Below are 23,814 nucleotides of genomic sequence, written 5' to 3'. Positions count from 1 at the left end.
TTAATGTCACACCTATGTTTTTAAAAAATCTTGAAATCACATAGGAACCATTTATTCACTACTCGATACACTACCCGGACGGAAGTACTGGTGCACATTACACCACAAACAACACTGAATGGCGAGCTAAACGTTCAATGGCACGTACATTTTCAGTTATTCTTTGTAATTAAAATACTGCTTCACTTTAGAGTTTAGCGTGGTAATAATTATTTTCTCACATTGGTAAGATAATAACCGGGACGTTTCTCTCGTTGAGTGTTTTATGGTTACGTTTCCAAATGCTAACGTACTTTAGCCGAACAACTAGCCAACATTAGCCTCTGTTAGCTTTTAACGCCGTTAGTAGTAGTTGTTTGAGGCAGCTAAACAAACCAGAGTAACACAGATACTCAAAGCAGTGGCACTGGCACTGACTGTTGATTATAGCTAAATAAGCTTGATGCATAACTGAGATAATGTGTTAACATGCTCTGAGGAAGAGAAGCGACTACACGCTAAGTTAGACAACTTATTTATACGCAGGTTTTCTCATTAAAAACATCTTTCTCTTTCATGTCCTTCAGTGGGAGCACGTTGGGGGGCTCGTTTAAGTCCGTCGTGTTACTGGGAGTCTCGATAAGCCGAGAGCCATGCCTACCGTGGTCCTAATGGACGTGTCTCTGTCCATGACACGGCCAGTGTCACAGGATGGCAGCGAAGAGTTTCAGAGGAAGAACCTGGCTGTCCACGGACTCAATATGTTGTTCGAACACATGGCCTCAAACTACCGCCTGGAGTTCACGGCACTGATGGCTTTCTCTTCCCTCTATGAGCTCTTGGTGCCTTTCACCAGGGATTACAATGCATTACAGGTAAAGTGTGCCTCTCAGGAGAAGTCAGTGTGAAAAGTTATAGCTTGTGTTCCTGTCTGGAGTCAGTGCCTGAGTTTGAAATGAGTGACTGTAAAGAAGATTTAGGATTATCTCTCTAATATAGGGAGATACAAAACTGGGGAAGAAACTGGCATTACCATATTTACTTCTTCTGTAATATATATTCTGATAAGAACAAATGAAGGATTTTTTGCAGATGACTTGAGTAACTAGTTAGTAACTACTATAGTTTTCTGCTTTGGATGTCATTCAGCTCTGACTTTGCCATTTTCATGCAACAGTTTGTGGTGCTTATTTACATTGCCAGACAAGTTAGTTATATTCCCTTTTACTGTCAACAAAGTACCTGATCAGTGTCATCCTTTCTGTAGCCAAAATATTTTCATAGAAACTGCTGTTGTGTTTCTTTTTGCAACCTTTTCTGTTTCTCACTCATTTTGCTGTGCACATGTGGACTCTCCACGTCAACAAACTGTCTTGTGATTAAAGTGAAAAAAGGAAAAAAAATAAAATCAATGTATCCAAGAACCCTTAAATCATAGTGAATCATCTTATATCAGACAGATTTGTATCATAGGTCAGTCACTGAGAACCATACAGAATTTATTTTTGTGACAAGCAGTGAAAAAGTTTCAGCGGACTGGGTGAAGAACATGATTAATTTGCTTCCCTTCACGTTGCACTGCCTGCAATGAGACGATTGTTCACACACACACATCACAATGTTGATGCTGAAATGATATATTGTTCAGCCCTAATCAAATGTTTTGTTTTTCTGTGCAGGAGGCTCTCAGCAGCCTGGAAGACTATGACAAAACCTGTGTTGAATCAGCTCTTAATGGAGTTAATAACTTCGTTCAGCAGGAGTGGGGCAGTGCCTGTCCCTGTCAGGTATTTTGTCCAGTCCTTTATCTACCATCATCACACATCTGAATTAACCATTGATTATCAAAGCTTGGTTAAACAATTTTCCTACAGTGATTTTAGTAATCTGTGCATATTTGTTATTGCACAGCCATGTTTATGTACCTTCTTCTTTGTCCTATAGGTGGTGCTGGTTACTGATGGATCTCTTGGTATCGGAAAGGGTTCCCTACGTCACTCCCTCCAAACACTGAAGCAGCGTGGGGAGGACAAGAAGTTCCCACTTCCGTTCCCTTTCCCTACCAAACTGTTCATCATGTGTGTAGCCAATGCAGAGGAGGTACTGAAACACAATTTTTTTAAAGGCTGTTCCACAGTCAATTTTAATTTGCCTGCATGGTATGTGAACACAGTCTGTCACTTCATGGAGGTAATTTGATCAGATGCTAACTGCTATTGGTTGCAACCAGAAGCAATTGGTCATAAACACCGCCTAAGGTCACAACCTCTGTTAGGGTATTATTATCTTAGAAATTGCTGAAGGGATGTTGAAGGGAATGGCATTTTGACAGGCGTTTCTCTCTGCAGCCAAGTGAGACAGTGTGTCAGAAATAATAAGAAATAATTAAAAGATGGAGGCCCATATGTGAGCTTGGTCGTTTTGAAAATGTTGTTTATCCCACAGTACTTCTGTATGGACACACAAAAAAGTCTGAATGCCATTTGAAACCTCACAATAGTTGTCAAGCACATTATTTTTGTGTCATGTGTATGATTGTATCTACGTAAAATTACAGTGATTACTGCTCACACTAGATTTTCTAACATTGCATTTCTCCGGCCTTGTGTATTTGCAGTTACAGATGACGGATGCCATGGACAACCTGGAGGAGCTTCTTCGTCTCAGTGGAGGAGACGGACAGATCTTTACTATGGAGGGGCCACTTTGCATGAAGAGTGTACAGGGCATGTTTGGGTATGACTGTTAACTGAGAAAATTACACAAGGAAAAATGTATTTTTTCATCTTCGTTTTAATCACATTATGTGTTTGTATCTCCAGGAGGCTGATTGATTACGCGTACTCTCCCTTCCATGCGGTCCTGCACTGTGGGAATCTTTCCTCCGACGTTCAGGTCTTTCCTCGGCCTGAGCCTGTCGTCATAGATGAAGAAGTGGAGCCGATGCCCAAAACAGTCAGCACAGGTACTGAGCTGGCTTCAGACACAATAGTGAAATTAATTTAAATCACTAATTCTGTAAACAAATCTTCATTCTGTTGCACATCTTTCAGATTTGGAAATTGTGGGCTTCATTGAAATCGCTGACATTTCCAGTCCTCCTGTCATATCCAGACACTTGGTGCTACCTATTGCTGTAAACAAAGGTTTGTTTTAACATTTTTACTGTATCATTCTAAAGAACAGTGAATAGACAAACGAGCTGTGTGGCATGTCCAAGGTGCATTGCTTTTGCTTTAACTAATTTTTAGTGACATAAATACGCATTTAAAAACAAAATGAAATAGTTCATTTGTGACTGCTTTATGTTCCCAAGCTTTAAAATTGTTGCTTGGTTCTGCTGTAAAAAGCAAATGGTTTTAGTGAATAGGGTCCTCTAGCAATAAAAACAGCTTAGAAAATGCTTCAGGTTGTAGAAGCAGCAAGAAAAATAGGAGGAAAAAAATCAAAGGAGCTGTTTATAATCCACCAGATCTGTTAGCATAAATTAACAACAAGGAATGGTAATTTTGTCATGTTTAATGTAAGAACATCAATTTTTAAATATACAACAAAATCCATGATCCCGCACTATGTGCAGATTTCTAATGTCAACGTGTTTTATTTGTACTTGATTTCAGATGTGGATGAAGTCGGCACAGGAACCACAGATGAGCTTGAGGAGGAACCTTCTGCCAGTCAAATGGCAGGCAAAAGTCCTAACTTCTGTGTACTTCTACATGGAAGTCTGAAAGTTGAGGGCATGGTGGCGCTGGTCCAGTTGGGGTGAGATGCGACAAACCTGTTAACATGCATGAATTCTGCTACACTCACCTGCAGATTGCTACAGAAGTTTCTGGTTTTAAATAGAGACTTGGAAATGAAAGGGTGTCCAGGAGTGCCACTGCTCTGTCAACAGGCCTCTTTATTTATTGTCACGGTGGTAATCATATTTCCACACATAAATTACAAAGCTAATTGGTTCTTCCTCTGATCCTCCGGAGACAATAAGCTTATGTAATTTTTCCCCTCAGCTACATTTACCTGGTTATACACTGGTCATGCCCCCACCAGATGCAGTTAAAGGGTCATCTTCATGTCATTTTATGCCCACGTAACAATCTTCTTTATTGAGTAATTGTCCAGCACGGCCTTGTCCTCATGTTAGTGTTTCCTTCACTTGACATTTTTATGACCTTACATCTACAAGTACCACAAGAGGTTAAGGTGCAGATGTTGGTAAAACATTGACATGACATATTTGTAATTATAGCAAGACACAAGCACAGAAGTAATTGAAACACACATCTAGTAATACATGAGTAAGTGATAAGCAGAGCTTTTTCTCCAGAGTAACAGTTGATAGATTCAATGGACAAATGTCTAAATGAACTTTCCTTTTTTTATATTCTTCAGGCCAGAATGGTACGGTATGCTGTACTCACAAGCAGACAGCAAGAAGAAGTCAAACCTGATGATGTCTCTGTTTGAGCCTGGTCCAGAGCCTCTGCCTTGGCTGGGCAAGATTTCATATTTGGGACCAATTTCAGGTAAACTTTCAACTGTCTACCATGTCAGGTTTCTCTGCAGATATAGGTCAGACAAATAAGTTTTCCATGCATTCACAATTCTACAGGACCTCTTTTATTTAGCATAAAGTTCCTGCTACTTTCTTATTCCTGAGGGCATAATTTTACAGGAGACACCTCTTTTTTTTTTTTTTTGTAACATTTGACCCACTAACCAATGTACTATGACTGTTTATCCCTACAGATCAAATGACTCTGCATGTGTACACAATCATGTAGTTAATAATTTACCCAGATTTCTCACAGTTGCTTTTATCTTGGTGCAGTTGACCAACTGACTCTGATGTTCTGTTACCTCTCTTGTGTTTCAGAGGCAGCTGAAAATCCCTATGGGGAGGATGACAGTAAAAGTCCTTTCCCAGTGCAACCACAGGTCAAGCGAAGCTATGCCCAGAATGTCACTGTGTGGATTAAGGCCAGTGGATTACAGGTGCAGTAAAATCACTGTAGAAGTGCATTGCTGTTTGTGGAGGTTGATGGAAAAAAACAAAAAAAGAGATACATTTATTAGCGTTGAATAAGTGTCTGATAAAATACCCACTCAGAAAACAATGAATGTGTGACAACATGTGTCAACATCCATCTTGAGAAACGAAATATAGATTCCCATAAAAGCCAATGTCCATCATCCAGGGACGCTAAATCAAAATTGAGTGAAAATGATGTAATATTGTAAAAGCACTGTATTTTAGTCCTGACGTCGACGCTTTCAAGTCACGGACATGTAGATCTTCCCCATCTCTACCATCCAGCTCATATGATGTAAACACAGCACGAGACTATGTTGGTAATGAGGTGTACAATCAGAGCTTTAACCACATGTTTAGCTTGAAGAATGTCTTAATTATTTCTCACTTGTGGAAATGTGATGATGTTGAGTACTGGTGTAAACATTTTAGAGTCATTTGCAGTCCGAACTGACTTCAGTTATTTCTGCTGGTATTGTACAGACTGATGTCCAAAAGATTCTGAGGAACGCAAGGAAATTACCAGATAAAACTCAGACCTTCTATAAGGTAAGAGCAGCTAAAACAGCTCTGAGCAAAGGATATAATCTCTGATATTTTTCAAAAATTGATAACCAATTTGTGTTTTAATCTGGCAGGAGCTGAACCGTCTGCGGAAGGCTGCGTTGGCATTCGGTTTCTGGGAGCTCCTGAAGGGTGTGGCCGATCTGCTGGAGAGAGAGTGCACACTGCTGCCAGACTCAGCTCATCCTGATGCTGCTTTCCAGCTTTCCCACGCTGCCCAGCAGCTCAAACTAGCTAGCACTGGTGACTCTCAGTATGCTGCTTTTGATCACAACATTGTTCCCATGCACACCGACTTCTCAAGCTGAGTTTGTATGAACGGACCGAAATACAGAAGCTCCAGCCTGTGTGGACCGATGTGGGACAGAATCTGGTGTTTCCCAAATGTTGTGTAAAGAAGTCATCGAAGGGGGACACTTCAAGAACTTTTTTGAGGACACGAGTCAGATGAATAACTGAAAATGTTAGCGTGTACATAATTTTTTTTTTACATTTTCCTTTGTAGGATGTTTTTCACAGATTGACCAGATTCAAATTTCATTTTTATTCAGTGTCAAATAACCGCCACATTTACAGGAAACGTGGGAAACAGCTGGTAATGTTGGCATTTAAAATTCAAGTGACTTTCAAAGTAACACAGAGGAAGAGCGATACACATGAATATTGCTAATAAAAGGTTATTGAGCATATGAGACACAAAATGCTTTCTGTATTTTAGCAGTCACCAGTCTGTGTCTCCCAGAGCTTTGTGGGACGGTTCAGAAATCTGAAATAATAATTATTTGTTAAGTATATTGTTGTTTTCTTCATTCTTATACCAGCCACTGTTTATCAGATGACAACAGCGGGGTTTCCTTATCAGTGCTTCTTGCTGTGCATTTGGTCAAAAATACAAGAAAACTAGATCAAAAGGAAAAACACATGATTACACAAGATATGAAGTGCTATGGTTTACAACAACTCTTCAGTACTTACAACATCAGAGTTTATGAGAAATCACTCACTAGCGTGTGTGATCATCCATGCAGTCATGATATATTGCATCATCTGTAGGGTTTTCATGACAGCCATAAGGGAAGTAACTGACAACAGACTTTGTAAAAGTAAACAACATAATAAACCTATAACCGATTTGACTGGATCAGGGTTTTGGAGTATGATGATTATTTATAAAAATAATCTCCAGAAGCAGGCAGCAAAGGTGTTTGAAGGATGTTGTTGGTGTCGAATCTCAATTTGCTTTCCTCTTTTTGGTACGGAAACGCTTCGTTCTCTGCTTGTAAAGGTGCCGCCAGTTGCTATAAAGTCCTGAAGAGGGTGAGAAAATCAAGACTGATGTAAGAACATAAATGGTGACAATGGAACATAATATGAGAGAAACTGTTTTTATCTGGCGACTTACCCAAAAACATGAAAACAGGAAGGACGCGCAGGATGTAAGAGAAGCTGATGGAGGTACCGATGGCTTTCGGAAGAGGAATGCTGAAGAGTTGAGTTTCGTCAAAGATGGGAATGGATTGTATCACAGCAACGACTTCAGTGGAATAAGAAAATAGATTTTAGCGCTTGTGTGTGAATAATTGTTATGAATTCAGAAAGAAGTAAACAAGCTCACCTTCAGCTAAAGCACCTAACGGATACAGTGGCATCCAGATGGTGTACCGCAGCCAAGTGAGCGTTTTCCACTCTGTATTGAAACAGGCCAGCATGTAAAATGGATACCTGTAAATGGAGCAGCATGTTGGCTTTAGACAAGAAACGAGCTGTGATGCAAACAACTAAAAGTCCTTGACAATACATAGGCTAAATAATGTGCTGATTCTTTTAAAAAAAACAAAGTGCTGCACCTTTCTGCTGCCTTGTAAACCTGAACCTTACATGTGTGAAGTGCCACAATAATTTCATTCACATTGTTTTTACTCATGGCATGCTTGTTGTGTGGAGAAGTTGCTTTGCTGCTCAAAGTGTTTTATTGTAAGCCGAATTGTTTAAAAGCCTAAATCTCATTGACTATAAAATTATGTAAAATTAGGTCAACTTGAAGAATTCCAGCTGATTACAAACGAGGTGCATTTACATGAATGTTAACCACGCAGACAAGGCAGACGCATACTTGCCTAAAAATCTCAATGAAGCTCCACAGATAGAAAACGAAGAACACAACTGGCCGGTGATGCATTTCCTCCAAACAACCAAAAATGATGAAGAGGATAAAAAACCTTCCACCCACCTAGTACACAAACAAGAGCCACAGAAGCACAACAAATCAGTGCTTGCACAAGTAATGCACTGCTGCCTGCTCCACCTGTGGCTTCATGAAACCTAAACTCATGCAAAGGAAGTTTCCCACCTGTAGCACTGTTGGTAAAACACTTGTCTGGACTATGCCGAACGCAGCGCTGAGGACCTCGACTACTGCCAGGGTCTGGCAGAAGAACATCACGTCTGACATTGTGTGATATGTGTCGTAGAGAGAATCTGAAATGAGTTTTAGAAATAACACGCCTTACCAAGGTTTCTGTCAAGCACCTGATCAACAAAGAAAAAGCAACATGAAATTTCAAGCTATAGCAAGGTCACAGTTTCTCACCTTGTCCGAACATAAAGAGGCGCACAGTCATGTTGAAAAAGATCCATGAAAAACCAAGAAACTGCACCAGGTTATATACAAACAAAAATCCTGTTTTCAGGCTGACGAACCCTGAAACACAACAAAGAAACACAAAATATTAGATCCCTGCCAACAGAAATAGTAGAGAAACAAGGAGATGCATCTAAATAGTCAGGATTTTTAATGTCCAGTAATCATTTAATTTGCAAAACATTTTAAAACCACCTGATAAAATAAACATTTTTATTCCCTCAGTATTCACACTGACCTTCTTCTTTATGCCTCGAAGCCTTCAGCCTGTTTCTTTTCTCCTCCTTTTTAAAGTAAGAAAAAAAACAAAGAAAAAACAAGCGTCCAGTCCTTGACTTTAGCAGCAATGGTAAAATCTTTAATCAAACATTTCAGTAACACTGGCATCTTGCAAGCCTTTGTCTGTATGCCATTTACTATAGCTATTAAATGGAAATGTCCCACTGACGTACAAACACAACTTTACCCTCACCTTTTCCCGGATCTCCATCTCAGCGTCTGACTCGTCCAGCCAGCGGTCAAAGTCAGGTGCCAGGAAAACAGGTTTGCGCACCTGTGTGGTCAGTCTTTCCCACCAGCCTCGTTGCTCTTTCTGCACTGTAATGTTTACCTGCCGCTGTGTGGACTTGTGGCGCACCTGGGCACACAGGTTCATGTGATGAGAACAGACAGAAAAACTTTAAGGGCATCATTAAGAAGAGGAGATGCAGATATCTCCGTCCAACTTCTAAAATGAATACATACCCCTGGCTTTACTGGTGAGAAAAACTCCAAGCTGAAGTTGTACTCATTTAGTCCTTTTGCACCATGCCCCTGGGCTACACACAAAACACCATAACATGTCAAAAATATTGCTCCTTTTGAAATATTTTCACAACCAAACATACGTGAGATCAATGAATGCATGTCACCTCTAAAATGGAGGACATTCTCATGCACATGGACGTCGATATTCTGCAAAAAGAAAGACAAGCGGATGATGAGATAAGTTCCTCATACATTCTGAGAATTCACGCATCATTTGACTTCCTGTTCACTACCCCTGAACAGAGATATTAATAAATCGTTTCAAAGGACTGATAAGTTAGACCTAAACAACCATTAATATAAGATTACAAAGTATACAATCCAAAAATAACAGTGATATTTAATCATTTTCTTTCTTACAGCAACTCTCGAGGAAATGAGCCATTTGACCTGAATCTGCTCTTGTTTATATCACCGTTTACTAATTTAAGAACAAATCCTGACAACCTATGTGTTGGTTTCTACTTCTTAACATTAACTAAATGGTAAAAGGCTCTCATAAGGAATTGGAGCATGATAAACAAAGGCAAACTGTGGGCAACATTTCTGCAAAGACAATGTGACCGCATAGTGAATTCCTTCACTGCATCCATTATTATATCTGCATATAAAATTGCAGTATCTGGAATAGACGTAGGTGCTGTTGTGCTGAAACATACAGTGTGCAACATACAGTCTTCATCTGGTTGTAATGTGTATCTTTATGCCGACGACACAATTTTGTTCTGTAGTGCCGATACAGTACATTCTGCTGTCAAGGGCCTTCAGGATTACTTTAATCAGTTGCAACATACACACAATGAGGACAAATAGTTCCCAGTGCAGATAAAATCAAACACCTGATCTTCAAACATTACTGCTCAGGACAATTCAGTCACCTCTACTCTCGATAACAGATAATCAAAGCAGTATGAATATCTGGGTCAGGGTTCAAAGTCGTGTGTCCACTCTGGTTTCTTCTACAGGAATAAATCATGTTTCCCACCGCATTGTAGAAAAACCTTTATTGAGACAACCCTTCTAATGGTATTGGATTATGTTGCCATTTTATACATGCATGCATCAGCAGCGACTCTTAAGCCTTTCAACACTATTTAGGACTTTGAACTGCAACCAAACTTGCTATTTATAAAACTCGTCACTGTGAGCTGTGTGCTAAATCTGCCTCACTCTCTGTAAAGTGAGGAGAAACTGATCCACACTTGTGTTTTGTGTATTTTTTTCGTGTTCCTCACATAAACGTAAAGTACATGCTGACTGTAACACAAGACATAAACCCAGTACACGATCAGCATTTCCATATGTGTCCATTGCAGAAATTGATGCCCTAATAGTTCTCATATCTCGTTTTTTTCTATGACATGATGCCTTGCCAGGCAAGATTTCACTGTACTGAAGAAGCAATTATGGTACATGTAAGAATATCCTATTAGCACAATCCCTGCAAAAGGGCAATCTTATATAAGAAGTCACTAAATGAGTAGATTGTTACATGATGTGCACTTAAACTGTCTACAACCTCAACCGAGGAGACAGCGAGAGCTGCTGTCACTGAAAGCTCAGAGAGACACGTGGCCCATGTACAGCATTACAATCGATTGTATTAATTAATGTTACATAACAGTCATTGTTCTCTCTTGAGGAGGACTGTAAGGAGGTATGTTGAGACAGTTGTGGTCCTCATGCAGCCCAAAACATGCTAAATGGGTCTAGTGGTGCATGAATCTTCAATAAGGACACTCACTTTACTTATTTATAAAACCCTTACTTGTTTTTTTTAACCCCATGCAAAAATTCATGGCTTATGCTGAAGGGGCTGACTGTTTTCATTGAGCCTGGAAAATCCAGTTTTATTCATTTCTTTTTAAATCTTAAATGTGCTGCTAAATATTGTAGGTATTCTACTAACCTTGCCTTTTAATGTTTATTGTTATCCAAGTTTAATATTTGTGTAATTACATCTTTTATTTTTCTTCCTCAACTGAATGAGGCCTCCATACCTCAATTCACCCTGAGCTTAGATCCATAGATAGACAGACACTTTATTCATCCTCTTGAATGAATGAATGAATGAATGAATGAATGAATGAATGACTACAGTAAAAGGCAGGTGCATTTGCAGGTAAAACACCTGTCTGTCACCTGTGGGGCAAGCTGATAAAGTTACACTCCACTCCTGTGTTCCAGGTGGTGATAAGAGGTTACTTTCTAGATTTATTAACCCATATGTGACACATTTCCCTAAAATCAAGATAATCATCTCAGCACCAGTGAACAGGTTTGGTGGGTTCAAACCTGAGTCTTAGCAGAGGGCTTTACAGAAATCAACTATCACCTAAAATGACTGGTCTATTCATATCCAAATATGCAAACTGAGCAGCTGGGCAGCGTTGAGACATTTAAAACATCCTGCAAGCTTCATTTGCATCATTTACTCTTTATCCCCAGAAACATAAACAGACCGCAGAGAAGCATGTCTATGATGAAAAGTGACGGCAGGAAGCAGCTTACACTCACCTGAGCGTCTGTCAGCTCCACTCGCAGGTAAATTTCCTCATGACGCTGAGCCCAGTAGACAAGAGGTGTGAGTGTCATTGTAGCGTGTTTTTGTTTTGCTTTTGTTTTACTGAACTTAGTTTCAAGCGGATATCAGGCTGAACAGCACATGAGTAGACTCTCGCTGTCCTCAGAGGCTTCAGCAAACAGGCTGCCCAGAATATTCTGCGGAGGCACGCACTCGCCATCTGTCAGACGTAGCGGCGTGCTCGTGCCTGAGACGGAGCCGTTGGCGGTGCTCTTCGCTGATTGGCTGCTGGCGAATATTTACGGAAGTGGAGGAACTTCACAGGAAGACAGTACGACAGCGGTTTGACGACCTTCCTCTTGGTGGTATGCGAACATGCAGACAGACGAGCACGTTTCATGTCTGAAAACTGATTTGTTCGACTCCTCCGGGACTTTCCGTGTTCTTGTCGGAGTAACAGGAAGCGTCGCAGCCTTGAAGCTACCTCTTTTGGTCTCCCAGCTTCTTCAGCTCCCCGGGGTGAGCTGCGTGGCGTATATTATTACTATTTATTTTTGTTGTTATTGATTTTTTTGTCTGATACTTTGTTACTAAGTATAATCAATGCACCTATACACCTTCACCGTTTCTCTACCTTTTATGACACGCAGGAGCTCATCTTTACCGCAAGATGGAGACGTTAGGTAGCAAACTCCCAGCAGGATAGGAAATATAGTCAAGTCAATTTTATTCATGAAGCATATTTAAAACAACAGGAGCTGAACCAAAGTGCTGACCCAAAGATTGCAAAACTAATCTGAATAAAACACAATAAAATAAATAGAATATAAATGATGCAGTGCAATAACAGACAAGATCAGGGGGTCATGCTGTACTTGGTTGGAATACCAAAGAGAAGAGGTGTAGCTTCAACAATGACTTATAGTTCTAATGCTCAGCTGAAGTACTGTTTTTAAACATTTACTGCAGTATATTGTGTTGATTATTTAAAGTCCCCAAAAAATGCATTAAATGACAGTGTAAGAAATGTTTTTTGTTTGTTTGGTTGTTTTGGGATTAGTGGCTCCACTTTAGTCGGTCTTCCTGAACGAGCAAATGCATAATAAAAACCCTATTTAAAAAAATAAAATAAAATTTGAAATTAAATTTTTATCATTGTTTATTTTCTGCATTATTCCAGTTTTTTGATTTTTCTTTTTAACTTTTGCTATTTTGATATTGCAATAACCATAAAACCTTTCTTGTTTACTCTAATAGGCAGTTTTTTGTTTGTTTGTTTGTTTGTTTGTTTTGCAGTTTATGGCCAATATTTGAATTGGTTAATTAAGCAGATATGATGGATGAAATCACTCCTAATTGGTCCCAACTGGAAAAATTGTATAATATTGTGACTGGACTAAAAGAAAAATCATGGTTTTCTACCTCATACTGCTTCAAATAATTTTATGAAAAGTGGTACCCAGTTGGGACTGCTGTTGGAGGGATTTCATCGATCATACCTGTTCACTAGCTGTCCTAATATTGGCCATAAATTTTTTTAAAAACAATAATTTCTGGAGTATTGTAGAGAGAAAAATTGACTTTTTTGGACCAAATTTACACAATCATATAACTTGTTTGTATTCTATCAAAGCAAGGTTGTGCCAAAAGAAAATCTCAATACTCTAGCTACATTATTTCTCAAGTTATGGCACTTCAAACATTGCTTCACAGATTGGCACGAACAAAGTGATGCAAAAAAGGACATGACCCCACTCGTTGTCAGATTATGATGGAATGATCCTGTTGTACTAAACAGGGAAATGCAGCTATGTTTCATTTGCGTAGCGATGCAAATACACCCTGAAATGTATTTGTAATAGCTAACGCCACACGCTCAGCAAAGATAAACAAATTTGACCTGACTGACATGTCAAACTCAAGAGTAAGTGTTTGATCTGTGTTAATTAGAATATGTGTGGACATCAAAACTGAACCTAAAATGAAATCTCTAGCTACTAGGCTGCATGTCATGTTCCAGGAAGCAGGTGGGCATAATGGTCCAATTCATTAGTGTAATCTCCACCAAAATGCTATCACAGTGTGATCGCTCAGGGCACTGGAGGTAGTAATGTGAAGTAAAATTGTAAAAAGTGTAGAATTTTATTATACATACACGCATCAGCGGCAACTCTTAAGCTCTTGGACACTATCACATTGTAATAACATTTATGACTGGTGACAGCTATAATACTGAATAAGTGGATTGTTACTTGATGGGCACCTTCACTGTCTACAGCCTAAACAGAGGAGACAGAGAGAACTGTTGTCACTGGAAGATCAGAGAGACGTGCAGGCAACCACATGGCCCATGTATGACAGTATCATCATTGTAAAAAGTAATGTAACATAAGAGGCATTGTTCTGTCTCGAGAAACAGAAAATGGAGTGTTGAAACTGTAAAATTAAATTACAGAAGGCCATCACCCAGATTTTAGAATGTATGTAGATGCTGTTAATTTTTTACTTAAATCGGCAATTGACGAGTGAACAACTAGTTTAAGACTTTTATCTCTGTAATCATCTCTAATATTTGCAAGGAAAATTCAGAGTAGAAAGAGTGAGAGCTGTTCACACTGTCGCCTGAGTCAAGAAACTCAAACTACTGAATGCATCTGAGCATGATTATGACGAAAATGAAGATCTCACCATACGGGTGCTTCAAAAATTACTGCTGGATACAAGCCAGAAAAAAACATTACTACAGCAAAAATGTGTGCTATCATACACATCACAACAACACATTTCTGTTAAAGTTACTACTACTTATGAATGAAATTATCCCTCATCCTATTTTGTGCATCATTTACTCGTGTTAGTTCAGTTAAATTCATGACCAACATTTATTTGTTTTAAGAGCTGATGTTCATGTACTAATATGAGTAACATCATTAACATGTTATTTGTTCAAAACATGGTGCTTTGCATTAAACATTCTGTACTGATGCAACAAGTAGGTGACACATTGCAGAAAAGGAAATTCTATTTCTGCAGCTACTGAATGAGCAGATTGTTATCGAGATGAGAGGACAACAGTGGCACACACTTAAGCTGACCCCTAACTGTACACTTAAACGATCTACCGACTATTTTATTGGGCATTTGAACTTTTGCCACATTTGAACTGTCCACGACCTGACATATGTTCCCAGAGGTGACAAAGAGAGACCCTGTTCTTTGAGAAGAACAGAAAGACAGCCAAGCGACCACATGACCGATGTGTGAAAGCGTAGCCAATTGCATTACCAGTATGTAACCAGTATGTAACATAAGAATCATTGTCCTCTCTTGGTCAAAAGAGCGTAAAGAAAAATGGTAAGAAAGGCACGATGCTCACACAGCGAGACACATTGATTGATGGTTATCTGATATTCATGTCTTGTTTTAGGTGGATGTAAGAGTGGTAACTACAGAGCATGCCAAGCACTTCTACAATCCTGCAGAGGTTTCCGTAAAAATCTACACTGACAAAGATGAGTGGGAGGTAATAATATTCTTGACTTACATGTTCTAATATAGCCGTTATAAACTGACAATATATAGCAGAGTTTCTCAAACCTGCTACCACCGTTATTATAACAGTACTGTGGAGGATTTCTAAAATGTAGATTTTAATAGTTAGTATTTTTAAGAAACTGTTAAATAGATGTACAATATCTGTTTTTTTCGACAGTTAAATGTGAAGGGTCCCTTCATGCTGCTGAAATTAAATGTTAAACAAAATGCCATAGTCAGAATCATACTGAGTAAATTAAAGTGGCATGAGTTCTCAATTTGACAGCTTTACAGCTACTCGTGACAAGTTTGAGACATAGAAACACGGTCAAGGGCCAGAAAAGATTGAGAAACACTAAAGCATCGTGCACTGAAAAGGAAGTGAAAAAGTGAGTGTCTAATTTTTCCAAACACCATGTTGTGTGTTTAGCTGTGGACCAAGAGATCTGACCCTGTGCTACACATTGAGCTACGGCGCTGGGCAGACCTGCTTGTCATCGCCCCCCTTGATGCCAACACTCTTGGAAAGATTGCAAGTGGCATTTGTGACAATCTGCTGGTGAGAAAATTACATTATTATTTGATTATGTATTAAATGTTTTGGCAAATAACAATTTATTCAATACACAATTCCTCTGAAATTGTGTCTCCAGTTGATTCGTTTTTGTCCTTTGCAGACATGTGTGGTGAGAGCCTGGGATACCAGCCGTCCTCTCCTCTTCTGCCCTGCTATGAATACGGCTATGTGGCTGCATCCCATTACAGCACAGCAGGTGTCCAAGCTGAAAGAGTTTGGATATGTGGAAATCCCCTGTATTGCCAAGAAGCTTGTGTGTGGAGATGAAGGTGGGTTTCAATACCAGGAAAAAGTAACCTCAAAATGTTAGATTTGCAATGATGTAATACAGAGAAAAGCAGCCCTTTTGCATTTTACTTGAAAAAAACAGCCAAAGTGATATTTGTTTTCCTCAAATAATTGAATAATCAACTAATCATTGCAGTATTGAATTAGAATATTTACATTTTTTTTTCAGTTTGTAGTAAACTGTTGCCTAAACAGTTTTAATGTGTGCATAAAGAAGTTTTACTGAGTTAATTTACTGCCATAAATGTTTTGTTTGCAAGAGTTGTAATTGTAAAATAAGCAGAAGATGGGCAAAATGCAAGAGAGAACAGATGCAGACAGATGTGCAACAGATGTAGGTATGATACTGAAAGTGAACAGACACGTAGCGTGTAGTGGGAAATTATGTGTCATCAGTGGTCTATGTCGTGACAAAGTCTGCCGACAGTGGCCAGTGATGGTTGGGCAACCTCATCCAACACAAAAATAGTCTTCAAACAGCTTTCATTATGTGCATAAGGTTTATTCAAAACACAGGTTGCAAGAATGAACGTGAGCAAATCTTGAGATTGTCTCAACAATGCAACTTTGCAATTTCTCCAGCTCTCCTCCTTCTCCTGTAAAACCACAACCCATTCTTTTCTTTTTTTTAAAGACCAATCAAGACATCTCTGCCACCATTATGTCTGAATTTGTTCACAGCTGAAGGTGTACAATCTAATCGAGGCAAATTTTCAACCCCCCCCCCTTTTTTTTTAAACTAAAAAAATACTTTCCCTCAGCTTCAACCTACATCTACACCATCTACTGCTCAACCCTAGAGAGAGCGTCCCCTGTTTCCTTACTCATGCAAAAGAGCACGTACGCCACTATCACCTGTCCTGCACCTGCACCCACTCTATGCTCCAGACATGTACCGCTCATCGTCAAATTCAGCTGAGGTTTTGCATTGTAGCCTTAAAGGTCACTGTGGCCCACAAGCACACACTTAGAGGCCTCACACATGAACATGCAGGCTCTGGTGTCAGACAATCTTTCTATTCTAGGTGCTTTATTTTATAACTTTTTCATGGGTTGTGATTACACAGGTTTGCACAGGATGATCCATCTTGTCCTTGAATCAAACTTAATCACCACTGAAACATCATATTTTCCAATATTTGTCATTTGTTCAGTTTAAAATCCCACAACATCTAAAGGTGAATAAATGAGTACAAAAGGCAAAATGGAAAAGGCAACAGTTGTACAACAACAAGGTGCACTTAACCCAGATAAATGTACATTTTTTTCCACATTATGTTATTTTTAACAAGCAGCACTTACTGTGTGGAAAGTTCCAGACACTACTTTGTCTGCTTTGCATATTTCACCTTGCTGCAGCCACTTAAAAATGTATTTCAGGTTGTGTTAGACTGTGTATGACTGTTAGGTGTGGTTGCAGGTGAATAGCGCTAATTTCCAACGACATGCTCCAGGAGATGTCTCAGGTGTCCCGGTAAAGTGACGTTATAAACTGCTCATAATATGATCCTGTGCCCAAACAGGATCTGTCATCGGATTCAGTCATTCGTTCAACCTTTATTTAAACGCAGCGATACACTGGGGTGGAGGCCTGATTTACAGGACAGTAAACAAAGAGCAAATTAGCAAAAAAAAAATTAGGCATACAAGCAAAAATGTAAAAAATGTAAAAGGCAAATTAGTAAAATCATAAGAGAGTTGAGAATATTGAGAATAAATAGTGCAATTTTTATTGAAGACAAAGTGAATCAGCTAAAAAGAGAGCAGGTGGAAATGAGATCAGATGTAATTTAAACCTAATTGGCCCTAAAAATGAAAATGAGTCAAACTTCAGACTATTTTGCATGTTATTCCAGGTTGCAGGAGCACAGTGAGTAAAATTTGATTTTCTCACAAAAAAACAGTTGACACCTTCAGCATAATCCCATCATGTGAGTGAGTTTGATAAGAGGCCATATTAAAAGATAACAGCTGAGTTATATAATGGGCTAAAAAACAACAACAACCAAAAAACAACACAGTTCGGGTTGTAAATAAATGAATACAACCCTGTGCCTATCATGCCCCTAAAAACACAGTTCCCACAGTCACACAGAAAACCTTCTATGTCCAGATGGCTGGTAATTGAAGAACATCTAGGATGACCTTGGTTTACAACCAGTGGAGCTTTGCGTATTTCAGACATATTAAATGAGAGGAAACGCTGGAATGGGCCCAGAACTGATTGGCAGAAATCTGGAGCAATGGACAACATGACTGGTATCCTGCTATTTCACTGAAGCTGATAAAATAATGATAAAACAAATGAAAATGGCATGGAGAATAATATTGGGACAGTTCAATATTTTCCTTTCATTCGTTCATTGTATTTTAAAATGTATGTTTTGGATCCTAATCCTGTTGGAGGAGCAATGACGGACCGACGCTGTGTGCAATGCTTTCCTCCACAAGGTCTGGATAATCTTCTGACTTCACTGCACCCTGTGACAGATGCAGCAATAGGGTCCCATGACATAACAGAGCCTCCTCCATGTTTCACAGTGGAGACGGTGTTCTTTTCTATGAAAGCTTTTTTATTTTTCGTCCTGTGACCACAGAGCGGATGTGACTTACCAAAAAGCCCTAATTTTGTTGTTGTCTGTCCAAACAGCATTTTTCAAGAAGCATTGTGACTTTCCAATAACTATTTTAGAACACTCCTGTCTGTTTTTTTTTTTTATGTTTCTCTTTAAAAAGTGGTGCCTTCTTCCCTTCTTCCAACTTTCATTCTTAAAATGACATACAATGCCAGACACCAGAAACCAGAAACTGTTTTTTGATCTTTACAGTGATACTGGATGTGTTTTGACGTTTCTTTTTTGGTTAATTTTCCACCATTCAAATTATTTATCTACTTGATCTGGAGTCCAAGGAGGTTGGCTACAGTCTCATGGACCTTAAACTTCCGAATTATACTGGGAGCTGTGGTCACACACACACACACATCAAGCTGTTTGGATATGGCCTTCTAGACCATGTTTGCCAATTCTTTTCTTTTTTATTTCCTAAGTGCACTCCATAAAACTTCCCCTGGTTTCTATCTTCTAGTAATTCTTGACATGGAGAAGTGTCTTGTCAGCTCCCTTCCTCAGAACCTGTACTTAAGAGGCAAGTGGGCTTCAAAGTGCTTGTTCAACCGTTGAACAGCGTCTGAAACCTCCTCCACCCACAACAGCACAACACTTTTGTTGCTTTTGTGAAACGATAAGCGTGCCCACTTCAGGCAGCGTTTGGTGTGAGGAGGCAAGGAGGCAGGGTTTTAACTTCTTTCTCAAGAACTTTTTTCATTTTGTCACACTTTTGTAACATTTCAAGTGAACGAATGAGGCCAAACCATTTGAACAATTGACACATCTCACCAGCATCTATTACTGCCACCGTTTTAACTCAGCCTTCAAGTGCTCAGAGTAATCAAATGTGCTCAGAAGACACACCATCAAAGAAGTTAGTTTCGAGCATAACCTATCTTTAGTCACACCAGAAGACCACAACGGCTGGGTCTTGATAGAGGTGGCACACTTCAAGATCTTCCGCTTAAGACTAATAGACGAGATTGTCGCCTGAAGAAGACGCTTTCAAACTTCTTATTTCATCTACAGTTTGGGTCAGTATGCTTTTATGATCATCTATTCCCTCCAAGAAAGTAGACCTTTATTAGCATTCGTTAGCAGAGCACTCAGGCTTTACAACAAATACATTTTTTTTCCTTTTCTGTTTAACTAGTTTTGTCATTTTGGATTTCATTTACTCAAGTGTAATAGACAGTTTTGTTGATCAAATGGGTAGACATGACAGGGAGCTGCATCGGTGTCTGTCAGACTCATTGCCTTTGCTATTGGCACGTTGTGGCCTCCTTCCAAAGATGGAACAAGCAGATACAATACTACAATGCCTGGAAGCGTAGAGTCTACAGACTACATACAGTGCACTTTGTACTTGCGAACGAGTGTGAAATGGGGCCTGTCAAAACTCTGTAATATAGCGTACTACTATTTCATCGTGTCATCCTTATTGCAACTCCCATTCATTCCATTCATTCATTTCATTTGTTGCCACGGCATCTCCTACATGGCTACATGGAGTGTGCATGTCTTTCACATGCCTGTATCTTAACATGCTTTAACATTTGTTGAATCTTTAGATGCCGTGGGTGATTAGGTGAGTAAAACATGCTCAGTATTGGAGAGTATTGGCTCCAGAAATAAGTCTCCACAGTTATCCTGCTTCAGTAATGAGTTGGACAGTTGCTTATCTTGTGTTTTCAGTAAATTTAAATGAGGTTGGCCCAAGGGGCAGGTACAGGAACTTGTCCCCTGATGACACCCATTAACAGGATAAGGTTGTTTGTTGAAGGGTGGAAACTACGAATCTGGCTTTAAAACTCAGTCATGTAACAAGCGATGCAGAAAACTAATTGCTGTTAAAAATGATTGCTTTACGGAGTGTACACTTTTGTGCAGTTGTGCTGTTATTCAAGGATATCAACAGACTGGACATTCAGAAGTCAAGTTTAATTCCTCGGCTTTGTAAGCTTCTTACTTTGTCCCAGTGGTGACGGGATGAGGGCCAGTAAAATGTACCCTGCATCTGCATGATCCAGTGTAAGACACTGATTGTGCCTTATCAACTAAGATGTGTTTGCTGGCGACATTGGTACGTTACTCTAGGGACATTTTTACAAACTATTATAAATGAAGGACAAACGTATTCTTCTGTGGAAAGACATACACATAAAGCCTCAAAAATAATAAAGTATTGGTCCAACGTCAAGGTTTAAAGAAATGATCCACTGAGGAAAGCTTTTACTTTTAACGTTGTTGGTGCAGCTCGTGTTAAATTTCATATTAAGAACATAACATAATCAAGTTTCTGATGGTGCTGTGTCTTTTTAATGCACCAGTGGGATCAGAACAAATCATTTAGAAGTCCTAGCTAAATTTCAGATGCAAACTATGCGACTGCACAAGAAAATATGTGCGTTCATGTGCATTTACAAGCTTGGAGAATGTATGCAAAGATTTGCATCGCAGTTGCATGTGGTTCCTTTGTGTTTTTGCTTCAAGCCACTGACAGATAATAATTATCCTGTCCTGCAGGAGGTATTTCTATAACCTGTCATTCTTTCCTTTGCTGCAGGTAAAGGTGCCATGGCGGAGGTGTCGACTATTGTCCACGCTGTCAAGCAGTATTTACAGAAACCAGATGAGTCATCTCAGAAAACATGAACGTCACATCATATTGTGCATTCCAGCTGACACCAAAGACCAATACAAAACAAACACGACTGCTTGCCTTCAAATTTATGTCCGGACTTTCAAGATCCTACACACCCATGGTAAACTCTCACAGCTGCTCTCACCTATTTCACCCGACAAGTCCTCTTTTTTAGGATTGTGTGGTGGGTGTGTCCAGGAATTGACTGGCATCTGCCTGATTCTTCTGTTCGTCTTGTTGCACCTGTTAGGGCAGGACTTGTTTACCCTTTGCATTCGTACTTGAACTGTGAAAATCTCATGTAGTTCCTTGCTTAGAGTGATCAAACTGCAACATCTGGAGCCGGCTCACTCCTGGAGCGGTTTTTAATACCACCTATTCATCACAGCAGCGTCATTGATGAGCGGTCGGAGAGAGGTTTACGATCAGATGATAAAGGTCATTTAAACCGCCCAACTTTTAAATGTTTGATTGTGCATTTAGTTTCCAAAGCAGCACTTTATTAATGTCATATCAATTAGCATATATAGGTTCATGTGTGAATTGACTCTTTATAGTTGTTGTTTATTGAGCATCGATGATGTGAAGGTGATGAAGAAATTCTCCGCCGATACCGTGTTGTTGGTATATAAAAAGGTTAGCTGCAACAAGTCCGGTATCTCCGACGCCATGGTTTGCCTGTGAGAGGATTCAAAGCCAAAGAGAATCACCCTCCAAAACAACCGTAACTACTGGCTTATATAGGGGGCTGTTTACGTAAACCTAAGACAAAACATATGGTTCATATCACGAGGGGAGCCGTTCTCTAGACAAAGAGGCACCTCTCCTGCAGTACCCAAACCTTTGACCTAGGGACCCCTAGCTAAACATACCAAACCCATGAGGTGGAAACATCAGATACCACACACTGACTGTGCTTACTGTATTTTACATATTTCCCTCACCCCGTACTTCAAAGGTAGCTGGCAGAGAAATGATGCACCGCTGCCAACCTTTTGAAAAGAGTGATATCAAATGGACAGTTTGACAAACCTGTTTAATTACGTGTCCCACCTGGCTTTCAAGGGCGTTCTCCGACTTTCTGTGTCACTGTTTATTTTGTCTGTATTATTGGCTCAGTAAACAATACAGATGTGCTTTTATGGGGAATGATATGTTTAATGCGGGCGTATTGTTGCGTGTCAAATACCAGTACAAATACCAACTCAAATAAAGGCAAAACATTGTACCTGTTGTTACAAGGTCACTGTGAACCCTGCACACACTTTTAAATTATACACATTGCAATTAAGAATAAATTAAGCATTTCCGATCCTGATTCTGAATTGAAAGCACAGCTAATAAAAAGATCCACATCCATTGTGTCAGCTGTCTGTAAATGTTTCACTTTATTTCATTTGTATTTCATGATGAGATTTGGTTTTATCAGCAGTAACACACATCTTGTAGTTTGAAGAGAAAAAAAATGCCACAAAATGAAGTGTTTAAAGCAGCATAGATGAACAATCAGCAAAGTGTGTCTTTACAAAGAAAGGATTTTTAGTGTTCACAGCATTCCTCTTATTTGATGTGCCGATGCAGTTATTTATATAATACAAAGCAGCGGAAATTTCTTTTCAACAAGGCAGTTTAATGGACAGACTTTTTCTGCAGGAACGTCGACCATAAACCTGTTACCTGACTTATAGATGTCTCAGACTGAATAACCACTATGCACTGTAGTCATGGCAAAGATACATTCTTACTTTGTTTGTGCAGACAAGAGCAAAATCATTTTATTGGTATTTTAAAATTGCTTTAATGTTTTACAAGTGCTTTTTTTTTTTTTTTTTAACCATGACTCCAAGTACCAAAGGTCAAAAGTGAAGAAACCCATGGACCACTTAGAGATAGACATGTTTATCTTTGTGGAAAACCTTCCGTCTCCTAACAAAGTGAAATGCACCAATCTGGGTTGTGTCCAGAAAAGACAGATGACAGAAAGGCAAATCTAACCAGAGCAGGTTTGTGTATATCAGTGAGCTGAAGCAGATAGTAACGACTTGTCTTCCTACTCGTAATAAAATGAAAGAAAGTGAACCTTCCAGGTCACAATGTTGGAGCTTCTCTGTAATATCACCGTGGACCGTTTTCGACTACCTGTCTTATTTATTTCCCATAGCGTGTGTGCACTCTGCACAAGAAAACCTTCAGAAGCTGATTCTTGGCAAGCATTGTGGATACTGACCTCATTCTAACCGTTGATACCGGTACTATTTCAGTGGTTTCAGTTATTTTGGTTTACTACGCTGGCGCATCAGCACAGCTCATTCTACAGCAAACCACCTGTTCGTTCTTGTGGGAGCCAAAGACTGTGTGGTGGAGTCTGGCGCTGTGTGCCCAGACGTCTTACAGGGGGGGCAGTGTGGTGTTGTCACCCTGCGACAAGTGCAAGTGTTTGTCTTTTTGTTTGACACGTGGACCAAGAATGAGTTAAATAAACTGTGGCTCAGAGGTAAAAATGAAGTAAAGCGGTTGTAAATCTGCACCCAGAGAGGTGGGGGGACAAATTCAGGAATAAAAGAAGATTGTTTTCAACCTACAGTCAGTGTCTGTGTTCATGAACCAGCCTC

The 23,814-nt window shown here is 39.5% G+C and overlaps 3 protein-coding genes across 4 annotated transcripts; 2 read left to right on the top strand and 1 right to left on the bottom strand.

Moving 5' to 3' along the window:
• Positions 1-67: 67 nt before the first annotated feature.
• ints14 (integrator complex subunit 14) lies at positions 68-6,370 on the top strand. The gene is made up of 12 exons (XM_008276830.1): positions 68-140; positions 567-854; positions 1,659-1,766; positions 1,924-2,079; positions 2,597-2,715; positions 2,802-2,944; positions 3,033-3,125; positions 3,600-3,744; positions 4,375-4,508; positions 4,859-4,977; positions 5,498-5,563; positions 5,653-6,370. The coding sequence occupies exons 2-12, from the start codon at positions 633-635 to the stop codon at positions 5,884-5,886; spliced, it is 1,539 nt and encodes a 512-aa protein (XP_008275052.1). The 5' UTR covers positions 68-140; positions 567-632; the 3' UTR covers positions 5,887-6,370.
• Positions 6,108-11,725, bottom strand: hacd3 (3-hydroxyacyl-CoA dehydratase 3). The gene is made up of 11 exons (XM_008276832.1): positions 11,544-11,725; positions 9,131-9,173; positions 8,964-9,037; positions 8,692-8,856; positions 8,458-8,503; positions 8,169-8,279; positions 7,929-8,056; positions 7,696-7,808; positions 7,194-7,300; positions 6,981-7,112; positions 6,108-6,886 (listed from the first exon to the last, which is right to left on the bottom strand). Exons 1-11 carry the CDS (start codon positions 11,619-11,621, stop codon positions 6,810-6,812), a joined length of 1,074 nt encoding a protein of 357 aa, XP_008275054.1. The 5' UTR covers positions 11,622-11,725; the 3' UTR covers positions 6,108-6,809.
• Positions 11,726-11,844: 119 nt separating this feature from the next.
• On the top strand, positions 11,845-22,569 carry ppcdc (phosphopantothenoylcysteine decarboxylase). Of its 2 annotated transcripts, XR_520019.1 has the most exons (6): positions 11,845-12,069; positions 14,978-15,073; positions 15,515-15,643; positions 15,762-15,930; positions 21,125-21,823; positions 21,854-22,569. XR_520019.1 is itself a non-coding variant. In XM_008276829.1 (5 exons), exons 1-5 carry the CDS (start codon positions 11,926-11,928, stop codon positions 21,211-21,213), a joined length of 627 nt encoding a protein of 208 aa, XP_008275051.1. In that variant the 5' UTR covers positions 11,845-11,925; the 3' UTR covers positions 21,214-22,569. The 2 variants fall into 2 exon arrangements, 1 of the variants encoding a protein (XP_008275051.1); XM_008276829.1 differs by having other exon boundaries at positions 21,125-22,569.
• Positions 22,570-23,814: the final 1,245 nt, after the last annotated feature.

The sequence above is a fragment of the Stegastes partitus genome, unplaced genomic scaffold (genome assembly GCF_000690725.1).
Source record: "Stegastes partitus isolate 25-593 unplaced genomic scaffold, Stegastes_partitus-1.0.2 Scaffold81, whole genome shotgun sequence".
Classification (NCBI taxonomy): domain Eukaryota; kingdom Metazoa; phylum Chordata; class Actinopteri; family Pomacentridae; genus Stegastes; species Stegastes partitus.
Note: the sequence above shows the minus strand (reverse complement) of the source record. Positions and strands in the feature narration are given on the sequence as shown.

What these genes read in the sequence shown, in the direction of transcription:
- ints14 (XM_008276830.1), top strand. Translation starts at nt 633, where the DNA reads ATGCCTACCGTGGTCCTAATGGACGTGTCTCTGTCCATGACACGGCCA. An exon ending in GTGTAGCCAATGCAGAGGAG is followed by an intron (nt 2,080 to 2,596) that starts GTACTGAAACAC and finishes GTGTATTTGCAG; the next exon opens with TTACAGATGACGGATGCCAT. An exon ending in TTAAGGCCAGTGGATTACAG is followed by an intron (nt 4,978 to 5,497) that starts GTGCAGTAAAAT and finishes GGTATTGTACAG; the next exon opens with ACTGATGTCCAAAAGATTCT.
- hacd3 (XM_008276832.1), bottom strand. Translation starts at nt 11,621, where the DNA reads ATGACACTCACACCTCTTGTCTACTGGGCTCAGCGTCATGAGGAAATT. An exon ending in TGGAGCTGACAGACGCTCAG is followed by an intron (nt 9,174 to 11,543) that starts GTGAGTGTAAGC and finishes TTCTTTTTGCAG; the next exon opens with AATATCGACGTCCATGTGCA. An exon ending in GTTAGGTGCTTTAGCTGAAG is followed by an intron (nt 7,113 to 7,193) that starts GTGAGCTTGTTT and finishes ATTCCACTGAAG; the next exon opens with TCGTTGCTGTGATACAATCC.
- ppcdc (XM_008276829.1), top strand. Translation starts at nt 11,926, where the DNA reads ATGCAGACAGACGAGCACGTTTCATGTCTGAAAACTGATTTGTTCGAC. An exon ending in CTGACAAAGATGAGTGGGAG is followed by an intron (nt 15,074 to 15,514) that starts GTAATAATATTC and finishes TTGTGTGTTTAG; the next exon opens with CTGTGGACCAAGAGATCTGA. An exon ending in GCTTGTGTGTGGAGATGAAG is followed by an intron (nt 15,931 to 21,124) that starts GTGGGTTTCAAT and finishes CCTTTGCTGCAG; the next exon opens with GTAAAGGTGCCATGGCGGAG.